The following is a 21,232-nucleotide window of genomic DNA, read 5'->3' on the forward strand; positions in this document are numbered from 1 at the left end:
GCCTCTCCGTGATGCAAGTTCATATTGAAAATAGACACTCCTTTTAATGAAAGTTCCACAGGCAACACAGATAAACATTCTCAATGCCTAACAGAGGCTCTTACCTGGCTTTTGGTTGCTGCAACCTTTGCAAACAGTGCTTGAGACACTTTAGCGCGCTTCATTTCCTGCTGAATCTCATCATAAATGGAAGCATTAATGTTCATGGTATTGTTCTCTGGTTTCCCATTCCTTTCAGTGGCAATAGTAGCTGTTTTCACCTACAAAACATTTTGAACATGGATGTCATTTTTCATTGGCTAAATTGTTTTGAAGCTTCTCAGGCTCAGCATCCAAACTGGACACTGTTGTTCCTTTTATGATCAAGGTGATCAACTGTGCAGTCATTCAACATTAGTTATTGCCCTGAGATCAGATTGCTTAAGTTAAGGAAGTCACATTGTCACAGGTGATTGCATCTGTAATATGACAGCAACTGCCAGCTGACAACCAGGAATTATAATGCCATAAAGTAAGTTTTCTGGAAAACGAAATAGTTTCAAAGACTTGAAAACCCTAAACTAATTGTCTCCCAATTACCTTCCATTGCAATCCTAACAAAGGAAATTCACAATTAAAATCATAATGCACAGTGCTGTATCTTCACTGGGTGCCCGGTGCCTAATAGACAATTGAATCACTAATAGCTATTACATACTATGGCCTTTTTAATTTTAGACTATTTTTATGCATCTTCCTCTTATGTTTCATTTTAAAAATCTTCCATAACAAAGCCATTTGCAGAACTGCGTATTTAAATCTTCTATCCATCCATGAAGCAGGTAGAGTGCCTTGCTTAATTATCATAAAGGCTGGTTGAATTTTACACGTGCATGTCCAAGCTGTTCTGTATAATTATTTCATCTTTTCCTGGCACCCCTGTATATAACTATTTCCTTTTGACTTGTGAAACCACACAATAAGATAATGTTTCACAATATTTAATAAAATATTGCTGTAAGCATCACAAAATATATAATCAGTGACTTTACTAATATATTCAAAAAGTACAATCTTGAGAGAAAAATCAGCATCAATGCCTTTAGTAATAGTGATAAGCAGATATCGGCAGTAAAATGCCACAAAATTTTAGGGGCTGAAAACAAATCTCAACTTCAAAATGTACTGATACTATAATTCATTTTTAAAACTCCAAATTTATTTTTTATTACACAGTAGTATGAACTAGCCTGGAAAATTTACATAAAAACCATGTAGCTGATTTTTTACTGGGAAACTGATGAAAATATAAATGAAAAATTACTACAGATACAAAACCATGTTTCTTCCAGCAAACTGATCCCTTAAAGACCTCATCTTTTCAGTTACTTTACAGAACTCAGGCTTCTATCCTCTGGAAACTTACCATCCTGGACAATTTCTCACATAAACCATGAAAATATAAAATGAAGTATGCTGTAGAATAAACAAATGATTTTTTGGGCATTAAATGATATAGCCTTTGAGTCAAGCTGCAGGACTTTAAGATTTATTTTACTCTGTTCCTAAAATATTCAGTGATTCAATACTCCGTACTTAAAGCATAAATAGGAGATCCCTTTAAAATGTGCCTGCTGAATCCTAATTTCTAGCCAATTAGCAAAATAATTCACCTCTTGCTTATCTTGAGAAAGCTGGTAGATGCTTTCACCATGATACCACCTTTCCAAGCATGGAAAAGATAATGCTGGGAAATAGTTGGCCCGCAGGCCTGAAGGGGACACAGCAGGTAAGGCAGGACAGGTGACCAAAGGTGGGGCCTCATCCACCTCCTCTCCAGAGTTCCCCTTCTAGCTTTGCCACTCTAGTAAGCAAGGGCACTCATAGAGATATATTAATGACTGGAGGCCACTAGAACACATACAGGGCTTTGAAGCAATAATCTGCTAAACACCACTTTAAGAGCCAGAAGAGTTAACACATTACCATAAATTGCCTACAAAGTTGCTTTGGTGAGATTGGAAACTTTGCTCTGGGGTGGTCTTGCTTTGAGGCAGAGGGATAGATTTGATCACCCCATGGGGTCCCTTTTAATACCTATTTTTCTCACTGCTTAAATGAAAGAGAAAAGAAAAGCCATTTCAATCATTTTGAAAACTGAATGTTATGGAAATGGGGGCACCAAGTCCAGTGCACTGAAGAAACAGATCCTTGGTAGCAATCTGCTAAGCAATAGTTAAAAGAACAGACTTTGGAAAGCTGGTGTTTCGATCTGTTTTTAAAGTAATTTTCATTATTTTGTAAAAATGATGTTTAAGAATTTATCTTTGAGGTGCGCTATAATCATTTGTTTCAACCCTGTGACCTTGTTTCTAAAAACTTCTTTGGTTAATTTTTTATTTTAAAGCAATTATAATCAAGCACAAATTCTAAATTATTTTAAAAAATCATTTCCTAGTAGCCAACACAATCAAAACAAAAGTGAAAAAAGTATACAAGAAATATTTTTTTTAAAAAAAAGAATGTGAGGGTGAAACTTTAACAAAGTTAGAAAGTATCTCTGTACTACTCATTTAAAAAATATTTAGGAAAGCTCTTCTTTACCATTTTGTTGGCCCAGATACACATCTTATCACAGATAAGCTATTAGAATTCTAGAATCACATTTTTTTTTTTCCTAAACACAAGCTATTGCTTAAGGGAAACTGACTTGGACAGCTTTTCAAAAATATGAAAGCTGAATTTTTCCCCAGGTAAAAATGGAAACAAAAATCTTTTATACCTCACTCTACTAAGTACTATTTTAGCTTAGTACAAAAAAATCTTCTTTAATCCTGGTTTAGCTTTTAATATTATATCACACATTAAAATTCATAAAGTAGTTCATTCCAGGCAAAACAAACTACTGTTCAGCTCTTCTCCGCAAATAGCACAGGAGGTAAAATAAATGCAGTTCCTTTCAGAATAGCTTTTATCAAGGTAGGGTGTACTACTCCATTATTAAGGCGGCGCCGGGGAAGTAGTTAAGAATTGGAGCTTCTACTACTTACCCTCCCATGTGGGGATAGGGTGCAGCACTAGGGTCTGCTTTTTATTTCACTAAAATTGTGCCGCAGGACACACATTTTCCATGAAAACTCTATTTTGCTTCTTCATGGATTGCTGTATGCATTGAATCATGCTTTTAGATTTTACACGAAATGAACTCTACTTCAGCCTTGATTGGTGAACATCCTACTCTGATGCATGAAGTTGCCTGCAAGCACACTGCTTTTACACAAGCAAAATTAAAGTTATATGTAGTTTTAATAATTGTGATAATAAACACTGACATTTATTAGTTGTTTATTATGTGCTGGACATTGTATTAATGTATATTAACTTCTTAACTTGCCTAACAGCCCAGAGGAGGTATTAAGATTGTCCCACTTTAAAATTGAGAAAACTCCGTTAAAACAAACAGGTTAAACAATTTGTTGGTGGAGCAATGCTGAGATCTAAACTTAACTAGAAACCCAAAGTTATTTAGAGTTCATGACATTACATGCACCTTCTTTACTTGAAAAAATTCTTAATTTTTAGAGCAGGCTGGACTTGTTTTTTGGTGGCCCTTTGATAAATCTAGCTCATTAATGTCTAATTTTTTAATAGCTATTGATTTTTGATTAAAATCCAATCTAAATTTATTTTGCAGGGTATAAAAATTATATTTTCTTATTAATGAAAATAAGAAATGGCCTATTTTATGGATGCTTATTAGTGATGGAAAATATTTCCCACTCTCAAATTTTAATATATTAACACTGTCTTTAGCACCATGGTTTCATATTTTTAGATATTTCTTTCTTTCCAGGAACAGTATTATTTTCCAAATCTAGCCTTTAAAAGTCTTCCAGCTTTTAAAAGACGACAATTAATGGGATGCATTTTATAACCACATAAGCAACATCTTAAAATGATCTTCAAGGGATTCATAAGAAATAAAACTTTTACCAAGTGTTAAGTTCCTGCCTGTAACTGAACCTGAAATCAAGATGAACCTATGTTTCATTATATTGTAGAGGGATTTCTTGTAAAGAGACAGAATAGTGCAACTACCAGATTAATCATATACTGTTTATATTAACTTCATAAATTTTCTAAAGCACTGTTATGAAATAGCATACCTTTAGTAATTCTTTAGATAATTACATAAAGAGATGTAAAAAATGAAGAATTACATAAAGAGATGTAAAAAATGAAGAAAAAAAGACTTTTGTGTAATTCATGTAAAAGCTGTAACTCAGTAATTATGTGCTTTCAAACAGTCTTCATGGAAACAAACTGCTAAATTAATTTAACTCCAAAAGTCACACACAGTAAAATGCACAAATCAAATTTTAAAAAGCATACCCTTACGGTAGAAATCATCACTTAAAATTCTGTAAAATATACAATTCTCAGATAATAATCATGAATTATTATTGTTCATAAAAATTCCTCTAATAAACTCATCAGGAAAATCTGCAAAGCTTATAGTGAAAAGAAACCTTAAGACCAAGGAAGCTGGGAGGACTGGGTTCTCCCAGATATTTTCATGAGACCAAAGTTTAAAAGGGGCTGTTCTCCCCACAATCCCAGAAATGCCATTGTCTAGTTTTCCCAACTGGATAATTTGTCAAACAAGTTATTTCATTAGGACAATGCTTTAGCACATGCTCCTCTCCCCATTCTAACAAGAAAACCTCCCATCCTCTATGACAAACAAAAAGATCTCCAAGTTTCACTTTTCCCTTTCTAAAATAAGTTTGCCTTTATTCTGAGGAGGTGGCTTGAAGTAGAGGAAGGAGCAAGAGACTTAGCAGAGGATTTGAAAACTCTGACTAAACCTTAAACTTGGTTTTCTCATTTTTCTTCTAGCGAAAGGTTGGTATGAGGATTCAATGAATTAATGTATTCAGTTGCTTTCAGAATAGCTTTTATCAAGTTAGGGTGTGAATCATTATCAGGTGCAAGATATTCTTATTTGTTGAATTAGAGCATGTAAGTTGTGAAAATATGTTTGCAGCAACCAGGTCTGGCCCAGAGCCTATAGCCCAGGCAGAGGATGAAGCACAAGGCATAACTGTCCCTACTGGAGCACATGGGATACCTCTGCAGGGAGGCATCTCACCTGGACTGGGCCACCAAGGAGCTCTGGTGTTTCCTGAGGCTAGGTGTCCCCAGGTGGGGTCTGACTAGCCAGGAAGTCCTTTCTTGAAGATGACTTAGAATTCAAGTCCTTCAATAGTTTAGGTCCTGGTTATGGTATGTCCCAAGGGCACTCCAAAATCATCTTCTGCATGTTTTACACTCTATAAAGAGGTGGAAGAGAATCCAGTTTCCCAGGCCTTAATGGGGGCTGGGTTTTCTGTGAACCACTGAGGGCCTCTGCTTTTAACATGTGGTTCTTTAGAAAGAAATCAGGTTTCAGGTGCAACCCAAACCCAAGATTTGTCTCAAAATATGTTTCAAATCTCCTCATTTTGGGGGAAATGAAATGTATACTGATTTCACATGGACTCCTCTTTGGCAAAATGTAAAATTTAAAAAGACAAAATTTTGCAGTCTGTGTTATCTGTGGTTTTCTCCAGTTTATCCTTTATTTTAACTCATTTTTAACATGCATACTGGTTCCAGTTTAAGCATTATTTCATTATTTCAACTGCTACAAGACAGCACTAATTCAAGTGCTCTATAACGTGTTTTTCCAAATCTAAAGTACTAATTTTGCATTGATAATACCTTTAATACCTTAAGATTTCTTAAAATTTAATTCATTTAATCATGGTTAAAGGGAAGAATGTGAACAAATTGGTAGTGATCTCCATTATAATAATATTAATAATTTAAAGATTTATATTGCAGCAGCAAAATAAAATTGCACACACATACACATATCAGTCATTTTGGAGTTTGGTTAGATGGCCAGTAATACTGCAGTAATAGAAATGTTTTATTTGAAAGAGTTTCACTGAGAATCTACAGTATGTATATACCGTATATTTTCATCATTGGCTGAATACCCTAGCTATGGGCTTGGTCTCAGCTCCTCTTCAGAACAAACAAATACAGCTAAGGGTGGCACAACCAGTTAACCAATAATTCAGGCAAAAGTAAATTAAACATATATTCTATCCCAACTTATCAGCAGATAAAGCCTTTAAGCATACATATAGGAACGTTATCCTATAGTATCTTAACAGCATATGAAAAGAAATATCACTTAATAAGAATTGGTATAACTTTAGCTCAAGAAAAAGCTTGATGAGTAAGGACACCCAAATCACATTTGGAAAATAAATAAAACCAGAGTCCTAGAAAAATTAGAAAACAAAAGCTGTATTAAGGAACCACAAAGTCAAATATCTGGCTAGATTTTTTTTTTGTTAAAAGCAGTTCAATGTTGAAGTTCATATTGGTCTTAAGTAAGCCATTCTTTTATTAGTATTGCAGATTAAGTGATAAGTAAAGTAATTCTCTGCTCAGAGCCCTGTCAGTGGTGACTTCAGGAGCAAAGTTAACTAATAAAAGTGTGTGTATTAACACTAAACACTACAGAAAAAGTACCAAACCAAATTATTTTATTTCATTTCGTACATTTTTTCTTTTTTATCATTCCTAGAAGTCATAGTTTATCTTTTCTCTTTAACCATACTTAGAAGTCATATTTTTTATACATAAAGAGTTCCTCATTCTTTATCTTAGGAAATATTTTATAGAAGCATTTAGAGATCAAATTCAATAACTCTGTGTGCGTGGGCAGGTGGGTGTGTACATACGTATATAGATGCCATGCTTTTCTCCTAAAGAAGCATGACTTTTTTATTCACAATTATAGCAATGATTTCCTTATAGTCTGTTCCTATAGACATCAAGACCAGATTGATTTTCATTAAATAAACTAGTGAAAATGGATTTTGTGACATTTCTAAAAAGTAATCGTTTCAGAACCTTATGATAAGCAGTTTATGTAGCTACTCAACAAGTGGCTAAATATTTCTTATTTATGCAGTATCCATAGTACTTTCACTCTTTAGTGTTGAATGAGTTTTTTTCTAGATTTCTATACATGAAAATGTATAACCACTTTCTACTATTGATGAGAATGAAGTAAAATCGAGATACAATTTCACTATGAGATTGTCATATGAATATTTTGACTTTTTCTTCCATGTTCAATTTTTATCCAATTTTAGCTGACCTTATTTTTAAGAGCTGTAAATGTCACAAGTTAAACATGTAAGAAAACACATTTGCAGCCGGGCGCGGTGGCTCACGCCTGTAATCCCAGCACTTTGGGAGGCTGAGGTGGGAGGATCATGATGTCAGGAGATGGAGACCATCCTGGCTAACACGGTGAAACCCCATCTCTACTAAAAACACAAAAAAATTAGCTGGGCGTGGTGGCAGGTGCCTGTAGTCTCAGCTACTTGGGAGGCTGAGGCAGGAGAATGGCGTGAACCCGGGAGGCGGAGCTTGCAGTGAGTGAAGATCGTGCCACTGCACTCCAGCCTGGGTGACAGAGCGGCACTCCATCTCAAAAGAAAAAAAAAAAAAGATAATATATTTGCTTGTGGTTTTTGAGTCTAATACACTAACTAGCAAACTTTTATCTAAGGGTTTGTAATGCAAATTGATTTACTGAATTATAACAGTTATGAGGTTACTTTTAAAACTTAGTTTAAAAAACAATACAGATTCACATACCCAAAGTTACCCGGAAGGCAACTTTCTTCCCTAAAAAGTCCAAAAATTTTAAGAAAGAGAAAACATGCCCGTATCTTGGAGTATGGATAGAATTCCTTAACAGCCCCATTTAAAGCTGCCTTCAAGGATTTTATTAAACTTAATTATGAAAGATTACAAACGAGATGGTGTGTAATTGGTACCAGCTGCAGTTCGTACTGGAAAGTATAAATACAAACGAAATTATTTATTTTTATTTATTTACTATTCAAATGGCGATTCTGAAACCAGTTGGGAAAAAACTGACTTTATTCTTTTTCTATTGAGTTTAAAATACTTTACTTAATAACAACAGTAGAGACAAATATCCCATTTAAAGACTACTTTCACCCCCAAATAACCCAAAGAATGAAGGAACACAAAGCAATTTTCTTCCCTCTATCTAATTAGGAGCTTATTGTTTTTATATCAGAATTAATGATTTGGGACCAAATTCTCCTCAAGCAACTATACGAATTTAAAAACATATAAATCTATGTATCTATCTAATTTCTTATTGAGATTCTTCCTCAAGCATTAAAAAAAAAAAAAAAAAAAAAAAAAAAGCTAAACAAAGAAGGGCAAGGAGGAAAAGGAGACCGCACCTGGGGAGGACGGCTGGGTGGTGTGCTTATCAGGGGGGCAGGACCCATGGCCGAGGCAGCATTCAAGCTCCTTTCCCTTTCGTCCTGGTATATTCGGTCTCTTTCAGCTTCCGGTAACTGCAAGAAATTCTGCATAGCCCGAAGGTTTACCAGCAAAGACTGGGATGCAGTCTTGGGGTCCTCTTCCTTTCGGAGGATTTCTGAAAGCAAGCCCTGCAAGAAATGAAAGGCACAGGGTGAGCCTGCTGCCTTGCTTTGCCTGGCCAGCAGTGATCCTTCCCTTTTCTTCTCCACTCTGTTTAGAAAATGAACAGTCAGAGGCATTAATTCTGCATAGGAATATATTAGTTACAACTGAAGTGGTAGAGAAGAGAGCCTCAATTGTATTCTTAATTTTATTAAGCATCTGCTTTACATATAACATAAACTGAAACTGCCTAATTGGTCTCCTTCCTTTGAGTAGCTTAACTTGCCATGAAATCTTTCACAGAGAGACGATCCAGGGAGGTTAAGAATAAACGAAATCCTTATAATGCAACAGCACTGAACTGTATAGTTCTCAAGCTGCCTAGACAAAGGCAGTGTAATGCCTACAGCCCAATATGTAAAGATACAAAGCCATTTCTAGAGAAGTAGAACTTTCAAAGAAAATACCAGAAAATGAATTTTAACATATTAGAACAAAGGTTATTACTAAATTATCACCTAAGGTTTATGCTGTATTTTCACAGGCAATGTTTAAAATTATTCCTTAAACTCCAACTTATCAAAGTACATGACACTACATGACCCTTTCAATTTACCATTTTCAGAGAACCTCACTGATTATCACAAATGATTCTAAATACTATCTTGCTGTATTATATACCACTGGGTAACAGGTTTAAATTTTGAACTTTAAAAACCATAGACAAGATTTGAAATATATTAACTAATTTTCAACATTGCGAAAGTCCATCACAGCATGCCAAGGAAAAGAGTATCAAATTCTGTAATTATCAAATTTCTTGGGGAATAAAAATTGTTAGTGATAGAAGAAATTTATAAATCATTAGAAAACTCTTAAGGTGTCTTTCCCCCCTAAATAACAGAACATCAATTTTCAACTAATTTTTTTAACTTTTGGAAGAACTCTTTCAAAAATGGGTGGTTCTCCCCATTGCATTTAAGAGACAATATGAAATAAAAGAATTGGAAAATTTTCTGTTCATTTTATAAGGGCTAAGCAGCTCTTCTCTCTTTAATCTTGTACATGAAATAATGCTTGGAATAGTAAGACATATTTGGTTTCTTCACTTAGCCAGAGTATCAGCTTCAGAATAAAATTTTGTCAAGATTTCTATATAATTTGCAAATCTACTTTCCAATATCCTGCAGAAACGGTTAAAGGTATATTGGGGGAAGGAAGGTAACGTGTCATGTCAAAACAATGAAGCCCCAAGGTTAAAACATTTGTTTTTTTCATGGTTTGTTAGAAGTACAAACCTGGTTTTGTTCCCAAATTTAAAGATAATGTACCATGTTGCCGAAATGCAATAGTTGGGTGCAGACAATACAAAAGTACTGATACTTCTTAAAATGATTTATAAGCTGGTATTTAAAAAGAACTTTTAACAGGTACAGAGGGCTTCAGAGTCCATTTTAAAGTTGTCTCTCACTTAGTCTCTTACAGCTAAAGCCTGGAAATTGGACCTGAACTTTCGTTTTTACCCTAAGAAATGTGACTGAAGAATGAAGGGCATGTGTCCTTTTACTTAGGATACTAACGAGTAATGCTGTAACTGTGTCTACACAAGAGCAAAACATCTAGTCAATTTAACTAAAATTCAGTCAAACAGGCAGTCAATCATCCAGCTATTTAATTTGCACAAGGCCACCTAATTAGTTTGACTGTGTTTCTGATGTGCCATATTGAAAGTAAAACATTCAGGTCTCAAAAAAAAAAAGTTTGAAAATAGGTGTAATGAAATAACCCTTGCTCTTTACTCCTCTCCACCAAATGTTATGTCTTAAAAAATCTACTTGACAAAGCAATATATTCTCAACTACACAGATATGGATACATGAAAACATCAGTATAAACACAATATGCTACAAATTCCTTGAGCATAATAATCTAATATTCACTTTCATCATCCCAGCACAATGTCTCTCATGTAAATGTTTGATAAGTATTTACTAAATGGACTGATCATGTGTATAAAGACCACAATGGAGAAAACAATCACAAACAGGTGATAGAAACTTAAGAACAAGATGTGTTACCCATGAGTAAATTCTAGTAGTAGTTATTAGCACTGATGTTGGGCCTACAGTGAAAAGTTCTGTGGCATTTTTTGAGATGTTTTTCCTAATTGTCTAATAATTTAAAAAATTTGATTAGGGTAAAACATAGTTATAAATATTTAGGATGTTATTTGGGAAACTTGAAATTAGGTATTTAAAAATCCCAAATAACAAAGTACTACATCACATATTTCTATCAAAAATATTTCCTGAGGCAGCAGAGATCTATAGTGAGAAAGTCAAATACAGGAAAACATACAAAATAATATTCTTTCTCAAGTCTTGCTAACATATAAGACTAAGTCATTTCCATATGGTTGAGACTGGAAGGTAGTTATGTCACTTGGGAGAAAATTTTAAAAATTCTCTACCTATATTTTGATGTTGGTGTGACTTCCTATTTAAGCATACAAGTGTTTTTAGGGGCAAAGCATTTTACTACCACTTAATTATTCTACTGGAACAAGGTTTTTTGTTCGTCTGAAATATGTTGATGGTATAAAGTGATGTTTCAAACCCTGAAACACTCAAAGAGCTTTAAAGCAGCCAGTGTAGACAGTCTCAGGTGTTTCAGAAACCTTTGGGTTTTTTTTTTTTTTTTTTTTTGGCCCAGAGCTTTCAATGAGGGGAGTGCCCCCTGGTGGAAATGCTTGAAAATATTGTCAGAAAACATTTTGATTAGTGATAATTACTTAAAAAAAAAAAAGTCACTTTAGAATAATTTTGGATGCAAAATGACTGCTATCAGATCCCAGATATGGGAATGTATGTTTTGGTCCTGTTCAGGTTGTTGTTACTTGAATAGCTGCATTCATATTTATATGCTGAATTCAAGATATATGTGGCCACCAGTTCCCATATCCTATAATTGAAGACATAGTATAGACTTGCCAAGGTCATTTGTAGTACTGCCCACACAGTGGACAGTAAGCGTGACCTTTTACCAAAAATTCTTCATGCTAAAAAATAGTATGAAAAGGCCATCATGTACCTTATTTATGTCATAGAATATGCTGAAACATCAGGACTAAAATATGTCATCAGTATCAAGAATCATTGGCGCTCAATAAATTTGTTGAATTAAATTAAACAAAATCATTAGTCATTCTTGTGTCTGAAAAGAACCTGAGAACTTGTATGTTATGTAGGAAGTTACCAGTACCTCATAAATATTAATTTTATTGAAAATCAGAAGCTGCCTTTCATTGGGACTTCACATTTTACCAATAATTAGATGTGTGCTGTATCTATGAAAACATAAAATTGTTTTGCATTGTCATTACATAGTGGTTAAGTCAGAGTTCTAATTTTTTCAACTAAAGAATGAATTTACTGCTGAATTCCTAAACCTGTTTTTACATTCCAAAAACAGTTTACAAGTTATTACAAGTAAAATTCATTAGTAGTTGTAAAAGAAAGAAAAAACCTCCAATAAATATTATCAGTATTTCCAAAAGCTAATTATGAATTCTTTAAAACAGCAGATAAGCGAAAGAGACTGCCAATCTGAACAAAAAGCCTGTCTGGCCTCCCGTTTGTCTCCTCTTTGAACATAATCACTGATTCAAATAGATTTTATCAGCTTCATGGAACTTCAAAGCCCTCAGGAAGAAAATACGATTTGATGAAACCTCCCTCCTAAAAAGAAAGTACATAGAATATTCTTCAAGGCTACCTGCCTCTGTTGTTTGGTGAATTTTTAATCCTATGTCCAGGTAAAAGACTATTTTCAAACTCCACCTACTACCATGGACTCATGCCAAGTAAGTTTTAAGTAGACACATTTATCTCTGTCGTTTGGCAGGCTAACCAGAGAGCTGTCTTGTTGGGGTAATAGCACCTTTTTACCTTTTATTCAATAGTGATATGGATAGTGGACTTTTCTTAAATTACACTGTGAAGAATTATAGAAACACAGTAGCAATTTCTGTTATACTTAAGCAGGCAAATTTCTCTCCACCACATAATTTACAGAACTCAAATTTAATAAAACATTACATGATGGTCCATTACTGTTATCAGTTTTGAATAATCCATCTTCATTCTTTATTTTACTGGAAAATAAAGTGTGCCAAAAGACAAGAGGAGGGGGAAGAAAAAGGGGAAAAAAGCCACAGAGTGGGATCAGAGTTAAACTCTGAATTTTATTCTTTTAAAAATCAAAGGGTATTAAGGAATGTATTTGCATGTATCAGAACCATTAAATAGCAATAAGATAGAGAAGTGAATTGAAAAGTAGAAATCTAGAAGCTTTGGCCATTACTTTTAGCCATAGGTTTCCATTAAAAAGACATCAAGTAGGCATAACTGAATGAATGACATATGCTAAAAGCTGGTATCTTCAACGGCAATTAAAGAACACATGCCCATCAATTCAGAAGGGGAAAAATTCCTTAAAACAAGTAACTATATAAGTTTACCATAAATTTTCAGAAAAGGTAGGCTTAAAAAAAAAGCCATGTGTGAAAGTCTTGGGAGGGTAATGTGTTAATATAGGGAACCCTATTAAGATGATAAGAAAATTCTCAATAGTTAAAACATAAGACCCAGGGTTTTAAAGTTATACAGAGCTGTCAATGACTAAAATAATCCTCAATTCATACAAGTGTTTTCTATCATATTAAAGGTCTTAATGCTGTTTATAAGAAACAGTATCTTTATCTGACCCTATCATGTAACTTTGTATTTGCATGTACATATTTTACATTAATTTTTTAAAAGTCGGAGTTGGAACTGCACATTGTACTAGGTGCACACAAATGTGTGATGTGCGATTTAACTCTGCAGAGCTCCTTGTCTATACATACGCATTAGCATGTGTATTTTCATACTCCACACTCACACCATACCCTCTCTCTGCACCTGCTTTTATTGAAATGCATACACTTTGAAATCAACACACTACATCCAGTCATACCAATGCATAATCATTAAAAAATAAATGCAGCTGTGTATGTATGTGTGTGTGGTTTTTAAGAATGACCAATGAAAATAAATTCATGCCTGCATGTGCAAAAGTTAGTTCTCAAGGAATTAATATTGAAATATATATACAAATTTCCTCTTAAGTCAAACATCTTCAAATATGGCCCTATATCTACTTTGACTGAAGAGTATCAATTATCAATATAAAGCTTTAAAACACCCTTCATAATCCAGGGCACTAAATTTTTTTTGGTAATGACTTTTTTTCCTAAATTGGCTATTATTAATAAGGAGGTATCTGTAATCAAGCTATACAAGGTAAAGTTTTCATTCTCCTCTCACAGAAAAAAAAAGTCACTGTTTTTGATATTAACCAGAGATGATTACCTTTTCAAAGAGATTAATATGGTATAAAAGAGAAAACTTTGCCTTTCTTCCAGTAACAAATCCTGTAGGTATCGTGGAATTTGTCCTTTTAAGGACCAAAGGCAGAACAAATGGCCAACTCCTCATAGTAATGGCTGTAACATCATAAACCCAAAAGGAGAAAAGCTGTAATGATGGGTGGCAACTTTATCCTCACTTCTCTGAGTTCTACTGTCTTAGCATTCTTCACTATATAAAGGACACTTACTTAGTGCTTTAAGAAATAACTGCTCAATTTTTAAGACACCAGTAACTATATATTTACACACACACATACACACACACATATATATATACACACACATATATACGTATATATATAATTTGTGTCTATGTCATGATGTCTTTGTGGGCTTTTAACTCAATTCAAAAAAGCATTATTGAAATGTTATGTAGAGACCTACTTTTTTTGGCCTAGTATGGAGAATTATTAGTACTTACTATATTTACTAAAATAAAGAATGCTACCAGAAACAGGAATATGTAGAGGGTTGACTTTTGAGTCATTCATTTTCAATAATTATCCCCCAACTGAATATAGGTGTCATATTAAATTCACCAGCTAATGATGAACACAGTTTTTTAAGCTATAAAGATATAGAACTAGGTAAAACCATACGATTTGAACCTGAGACATAGCCTTGTGCAACTGCCTTTTTAAAAACAGACGAACGTACAAAAAAAAAAAAAAAAGATGAATCGACTGAAAACAAACACTGAATTAGAGGCTTTGTCAGGTCTCCTAACTCCCCATCTAGTTAAGGCACGCCAAAAATAAGTCACAGCTGGGATTCTCCTAGGTATGGAAACTCTGCCAACTAGGAATTAATACTAGATTATTTCTGTACCAGAATTTTATTCTTATAATCATAATCATGTAATAAACAAAATAACTTAAATATGAAAGGAAAATGTGAGTCAGGCCAAAAAATAAGATAAATTGACAAAAGAAAGAACAGTGGTAAAACAAAAGAGCTGAAAAGGCATAATGTCCTCCTTCTAATCAAAGTTACGTGGTTTTTCGTTTTTGTTTGTTTTTTGGTTTTGTTGTTTTGTTTTGTTTTGTTTTAGTGTACCTGGGCCAAAAATAAACACCATATATATCATGTATCATACTAGTTTCCAAACAAAGAAAAAAATTCTTCTCATTCACAGTTCAACAGAGTCAATTTGTTTAGGGCTTCTCAAATATCTTTATCTTATGACCTCTCATATATATCACTTTTTCTCCATCACCCTCTTAAACATCTTCCAGGCTGATAGATAGTATCTTCACAGGAATTGGGCCAGGAAGACAAAGGTGTGCACATTAGGGGTATAAACAGGCAGTGAGATCTCTACAAATGGGTCTGCAAACTAAGGCCTGCCAGCCACACTTACTCCATGGCCTGTTTTATAAACAGTTTTACTGAAATACTACCATACCCAGTGCCATTCATTTATTGTCCATGGCTGCTTTATTACTCTACAGTGTGACCGAGATTTAAGTGCTTCAAAACCTAAAATATTTACTATCTGGTCGATAACAGAATAAAGTTTGCTGATGCCTGGTCTAGACAATGAATTTGGAAGACAATAGCATGAGGGAGTGCACACAGCTTACAAATATTTTATGTTAATAAGTCATATAATATTTTTTCAAAATGGCTGCTTAGAATTAAGTGGATTATTGCTTCCAAGGTGTTAACAACAACAACAACAACAACAACAACAACAACGCTGCAGTAGAACTTTAACAGGGAACATTTATATACCTAAGTTTGATATGGGTAGTAACATAACATAAATGGAAAAGACAATAGGCTAGAAGCCTGGAATCCTGCCAATAGCCTTGACCGAGTCATGAAACGTTTCTTAACCATCTACTATAGTTTATGATTCCATTATATAAAAGCATAAGTAATGCCAGTTTAAAATACGTTTGACATTTAATTAGTCTTTCAAAGGCCCTGAATTGGGATCAATCTGCACATAGGTTTCCCTTGATTCAGAAGTATATCATAGGAAAAGGAGTGGTAAAATTGAGGCTCCACCAGGAATAGGTAATATGATCACATGAAGAGAGAGAGACAATGTTAGTACAGAAGTAAAAGAATAAACTTTAGTTATAGATGGGACTAAAGAAAGAGAAAATAGGAGACAGCACAGAACCACTTATGGAACACAACTGACCTGAGTTCTGTTAAAAGCCACACGTGCAAATACCGCCTGGGAGATTCCTGCTCGTTTCAGTTCATCGCGTACCCACTGGTAGATTTCGGAAGACACCTCTGTGTTGGTCGAAACCTGTTGCTCCAAAGGCTTATTCATAGATCTACTGACAGGGGGAGGGTGGTTCAAGTATTGTTGGTTTAAGGACTGCTGGGCTAAAAGTCTATTCACTGCATACTGCTGGTTCAACAGCTGAGCCATCACCAGCTGCTGGTTGACCAATTGGGGACTGATAGGTGTTGATACGAGCCCAGGGTGCAGGTTTGGAAGAGGTGTCCGGACAGAGGGCTGGCTGCCATGGGAGAGCTGCGCAGGGGATGGAGGCTGCTCGGCTGTGTTCCCTGGAACTGGTTGCTGGCCAAAATTGACATGATTGGCGCCTTGCTGGGATAGCTCAGAAAGACTATCCATTTCAACTAAAGTGGACAAAGAGTAAAATCACATTCAGCCAACAATGATTGGCATTGATAAAGATTTCTAACCATTTCCTAAATTAAAAAAGGGTAGGCACAGGGCACACCCCAAATCCAATAAAATCAAGAAAACTTCAAGCTGCAACTTACCAGGCTGTGTTTTTGCTCTCCTTTCCTGAACTATTCTACAAACTTTGGAAATGGGACAGCATTCCTAATCTTATTTTTAAAAAGTGGTTTAGATTTAAGGCATAAAATCAATTATACCCAAACTCTTTCCGACTAGTTGTTCACTCTCACTTATTACCCCAAGAAGGCTTCTAAGCAACAATTTTTTAAAATGGCTTCTAAAAGAATGTCATTTGCTTAATGACAACTACAAACAGTGAGCTGAGCTGAGAAAATAAGCTTATAATAAGCAACTAAAAAAATTTACAAATATATTCTCATGCTATTCATTAACTTTAGTACTCTAGGAAAAAGGTGTAAAAGAAAAAATATGACATAAAAAGTCACCTACTTTCAATTTTTACCCAGCAGTGAATAGAAGTAGTTAATGTAATAAATAAAAATGGGCATAATAATAAGTGTATATTGAACACTTGCTGAGTATCTTATATGCCTTGCTTCATTTTAATTCTAACCATCATGGGCAGTAGGTATATCTGGAAATACTTTTTAGAATAAAGCAAGTGATTTATTGTATATCAAGCCAGCATACCCAGTGTTGCTAAGATCCAAATGTTTTTTCTTCAGGAAGCTATGGCCATCACCAGATGCTAAAGACAATCTTGCAGGGAATCGTTCTGGTACAATGGTGAGGCTGTCATGATTTTGCAATTTATTCCCACCTACCCAGGATGAATGCTTCTTCCTTGGCTACGTTCCTCATACGGATTGGCTGAGCATCATCTCTAAGTGTGTAAATGCTTTTCTGTACGAGGAGGAGACTGGTTCGATGCTCTTGGCTGGAAGGGCTGAGCATGAAGCTGTACATAAACAGGACTTTCCAAATTGTACACAGACTTCCCACATGTAGACTCTAGTTTGATTTTAATCATCAATTCTCTTTTCATTAAATATGCAGGTTTTACATTTAGAGGAACTTTATCATAGCGCTATAGCTCCTGATATACGCAAAATATAACTAAGAATTGGGGAAGAAATCTTCAATTTCTACCAGTGATATCAGCCCAAGTGGGCCATTCACAGAGAATAGTAATTCAAGCAATTATTCCAAAAATGATGCATTGTCTTCATTACAGCCTTAAGCTATAAAAGGCAAAGAATCCATTTTGGTAGATGGATGGTTTCTCTTCAAATATTAAGAGCTAAAACATGCTCAAAATTTGGATTTTCTTAAAAAATTAAAAAAAATTAAATGAATGTAAAGAAATAAACAGAAATAGATTTAAAACAGGACATAATGCCCATTCCTATATTATTTTAAAATATATGTTTTGGAGGGTAAAAGTAGGTGAAAGAGAACAGTAATAAAAATTAAAACATTAACCTTAATCACAGTGTTTGCTTTTGTGAACATTAACAAACTCAACAGAGAGAAAATGCCATCATCTAAATGCTTAGGTATCATACACAACTTTTATCTGTCATTTTACACTGCAGATAATTTTAGTGTACTTCTTGCATAACAAATATTCACCTAAAGTTATGTGTTAAGATAGAATGCTATCTTGGAATTAAAAGTTTAGAAATGATGCAATAATTGTTCTGGTATGGATGGTAAAGCAATGTGCTTATCAAAGTGCCCATCCATGGGGGCTGGGGGTTAGAGCTATAAAAATCACTTGATCTCTACTGTGCAAACTATAAATAGTTTAACTTAAGAAGTTTAATTTCCTTTAAAATTGGGTGTAAAAATAGGCACTTTCTCATTCAACCAGACAAAAACAAAAAACCTAAAAGCAAGACTTATCAGAGAAAGAAATCACAGCTAATATTAGTTATTCAAGGCCTGGTTAGGTCTTCACTGAGTTGTTAAAAAATGACAGCTCCCCTCCCAACGCCTCGATTTCCTGCATGTCTGACAACCAAGTCAGTTTGGCTGATTTAAACACAAACATTTATTGAATTTAATTATCTCATTATACTATACCCACTTCCCACCCCCAAAGAAACATTCTAAATTGATCTCTAATTGGGCAATCAAAAGACCTGGCTTTAGATGTGACTTTGATAAACCCCCAAATGACACGTAATGGTATGTAGCCACTGCTGCAATGTTTTTTTGCTTACCCATCATATCTTTTGTCTTCTTGAAATGTTTGTACCACCTTCCAAATTCTTGACATTTTGCTGCTGAGACATTTGCATAGTAAGTACTGTTCACAATGGAAGAAATCATACTCTGCATGAAGAAGGGGGAGAATATTTGTAATACACAGCAGCACAAGATGGAACACAGAAATGATCTCAATTGTGGCAACTGTATTTTTTTTAATCAACTGAGTACCAATACATTTTGGTTTCACACTTTAGCCTAAAGCTTCGACTTCTTAAAATTCATTATGTAGATCATCAAATGCTTAAGTAGAAAGCAACAGCCCACTGAGACCAGTATAAAGCTATCAAACCCACAGACTTTGCTCTAGCATTCATTGAATCTCCATCAATGCCATCTATTACTAGGCTGTCAAACTTTCACTGGTCCCAATAAATCCAAATACATGAAGATGACTTTATAATTGTGATTCATAAATATACGAGACTTTGCGATTTTTTGACTGGACTCTACATCTTTTCTACTCAAAGTATAGACCAGGGACCAGCAATATGGGCATCACTTGGAAGCTTGTTAGAAATGCAGAATCTTGGGCCCTACCCCAGACCAGTGCACTTAGCAGCTGAATTTTACCAAGATCCCAGGGGATTCACATGTATGTTAAAATTTGAGAAACAGAACTTGCACTTTCCACTCTATTATTTGGATTTAAAGTGGAGGTGCATTAACACTGATCAAAGGTTAACTGACCGTATTTGAGAAGAAACAAACTATTCACACAGATCCTTTATCAAGAGAAAAACATTCTGCAATCTCATTACTGGCTTCATCAATAGTAAAGCTTAAATTTTGAATTTCAAACCAATCATAAAAATTTTAAATTTATACATTTCATGCTTCTTAATTTCTTAAGGATACCACAAAAAGATGACCTATTGTGACTTATCTTTATCCTGCTTTTAATAAATGCCCGGAAAACTGTCAGCCCTTTAAACATACAAAAACGAAGAAAAACATGATTTTAATGTATCACTAGGAGGGTTTTTTTTTTTTTAAATCATTTTCAATCTTCCCAGCAAATTTTGGTTATGGTAATTTCAATGACTAAATTCATGGTCCATTTTAACCTGTTACCCATATTCTCTAGTAACAGCTAACTTAATTTCCTGCCGAGTCTTAGGAGTAAGATTTTGTAGCACCAATCTATCCCTCACCCCTATGTGCAGAAACAGGAGAACTCACATTTCAGACATCAGTTGGTCTATGGTGAAATAATTTATAGAAGGCAGCATTGTTCAGGAGGCAGTGAACAACCAGAAAAGCCAGTTTGGGGACAAAAGTATTTTTATATAATTATCTTCTTTAAGTTACCTCTAATGTAAAGCTCTTTCAGTTATTATTCATTCTCCTGACATCCACTATCAGTGTTAATTCTGTAGCATGCACACATTTCTGGAATATGTAAATTTGGGGGATCTCTAAAGAACTTCCAGTGAAGGATAAGCTGGAGTCGCATTATTTATGTAAAACACAGCTATCTTTCCTAAGAGGCACTGTGATATCTTTTTTTTTGACACTCTCTATAGTCATTTTCACATTTTATATCTCTAAAAAGACATTCTTAATGTGTTCATGATGCTCTGCCATTAATCCAATAGCTTGCAATTTTACTAAGAGCCTCCCACAGTCCACAGTGTAAAAAGACACTTAGCAAAGTTGCCAAAACCAGAGCCAGAAGATTACCTGATCTGTCAGCTTCAATCTCACTTACTCTCTTGTAATAAGGGATCAATAAAGTCAGACACTAATAAAAACTATTGAGATCGCTGATGGATAATGGTGATTCTTCTGCAAATGGATGACAGTTGATGTTCTTCCACTCTGGTCCAATTTTTTAAAAAATTATTACTCTTTATCTAGACATTCTGGCAGTTCCTTAAATGTTAATAATACACATAAGTTTTAGATGTGGTTTATGTCTTACTTTTTAAAAGTGTATGGAATATCCAAATTTTGCCAAGGTTTTTGACAAACATCCAGTCTACTCCAGTTTGCCAACAGTTCTATATAAGAAATTTGCTCTTTGCTGCACACCTACTATATGCCTGGCTGGTAGTAAGGATGCAAAGATGGCAGACAGCCTCTGCCTACAAAGATGAGGCACCTGTCATCCAAAGATGGTGGACAGCCTCTGCCTACAAGAAGTTTACTATCTATTAAGAACACAGATATGTAAATAGATCATCTCAATTTAATGTGATTTGGTATATCAACAGTGGAAAATGTATAGGGGACGACGGAAGGAAGAATCATCCACGGTGTGTGTGAAAAAATGTCTGAAATAGTTTTATAAAACTAGACCCTATATGTAATAGTGCTATACAGTTTATTATCCATAC

The 21,232-nt window shown here is 34.6% G+C and overlaps 1 protein-coding gene across 10 annotated transcripts in view; it reads right to left on the minus strand.

The window, feature by feature from the left end:
- SATB1 (SATB homeobox 1) overlaps positions 1–21,232 on the minus strand; it is a 97,484-nt gene that overhangs the window by 30,135 nt on the left and 46,117 nt on the right. For all 10 annotated transcript variants that reach the window (XM_016940076.4, XM_054680426.2, XM_016940074.4 and 7 more), the window contains exons 6-9: positions 18,848–18,959; positions 16,140–16,594; positions 8,331–8,543; positions 105–260 (exon numbers count right to left, since the gene is read on the minus strand). In XM_016940076.4, the coding sequence (XP_016795565.1) occupies positions 105–260; positions 8,331–8,543; positions 16,140–16,594; positions 18,848–18,959 (936 nt within the window). The remainder of the gene's footprint in view (positions 1–104; positions 261–8,330; positions 8,544–16,139; positions 16,595–18,847; positions 18,960–21,232) is intronic.

Source organism: Pan troglodytes, chromosome 2 (assembly GCF_028858775.2).
Source record: "Pan troglodytes isolate AG18354 chromosome 2, NHGRI_mPanTro3-v2.0_pri, whole genome shotgun sequence".
Classification (NCBI taxonomy): Eukaryota; Metazoa; Chordata; class Mammalia; order Primates; family Hominidae; genus Pan; species Pan troglodytes.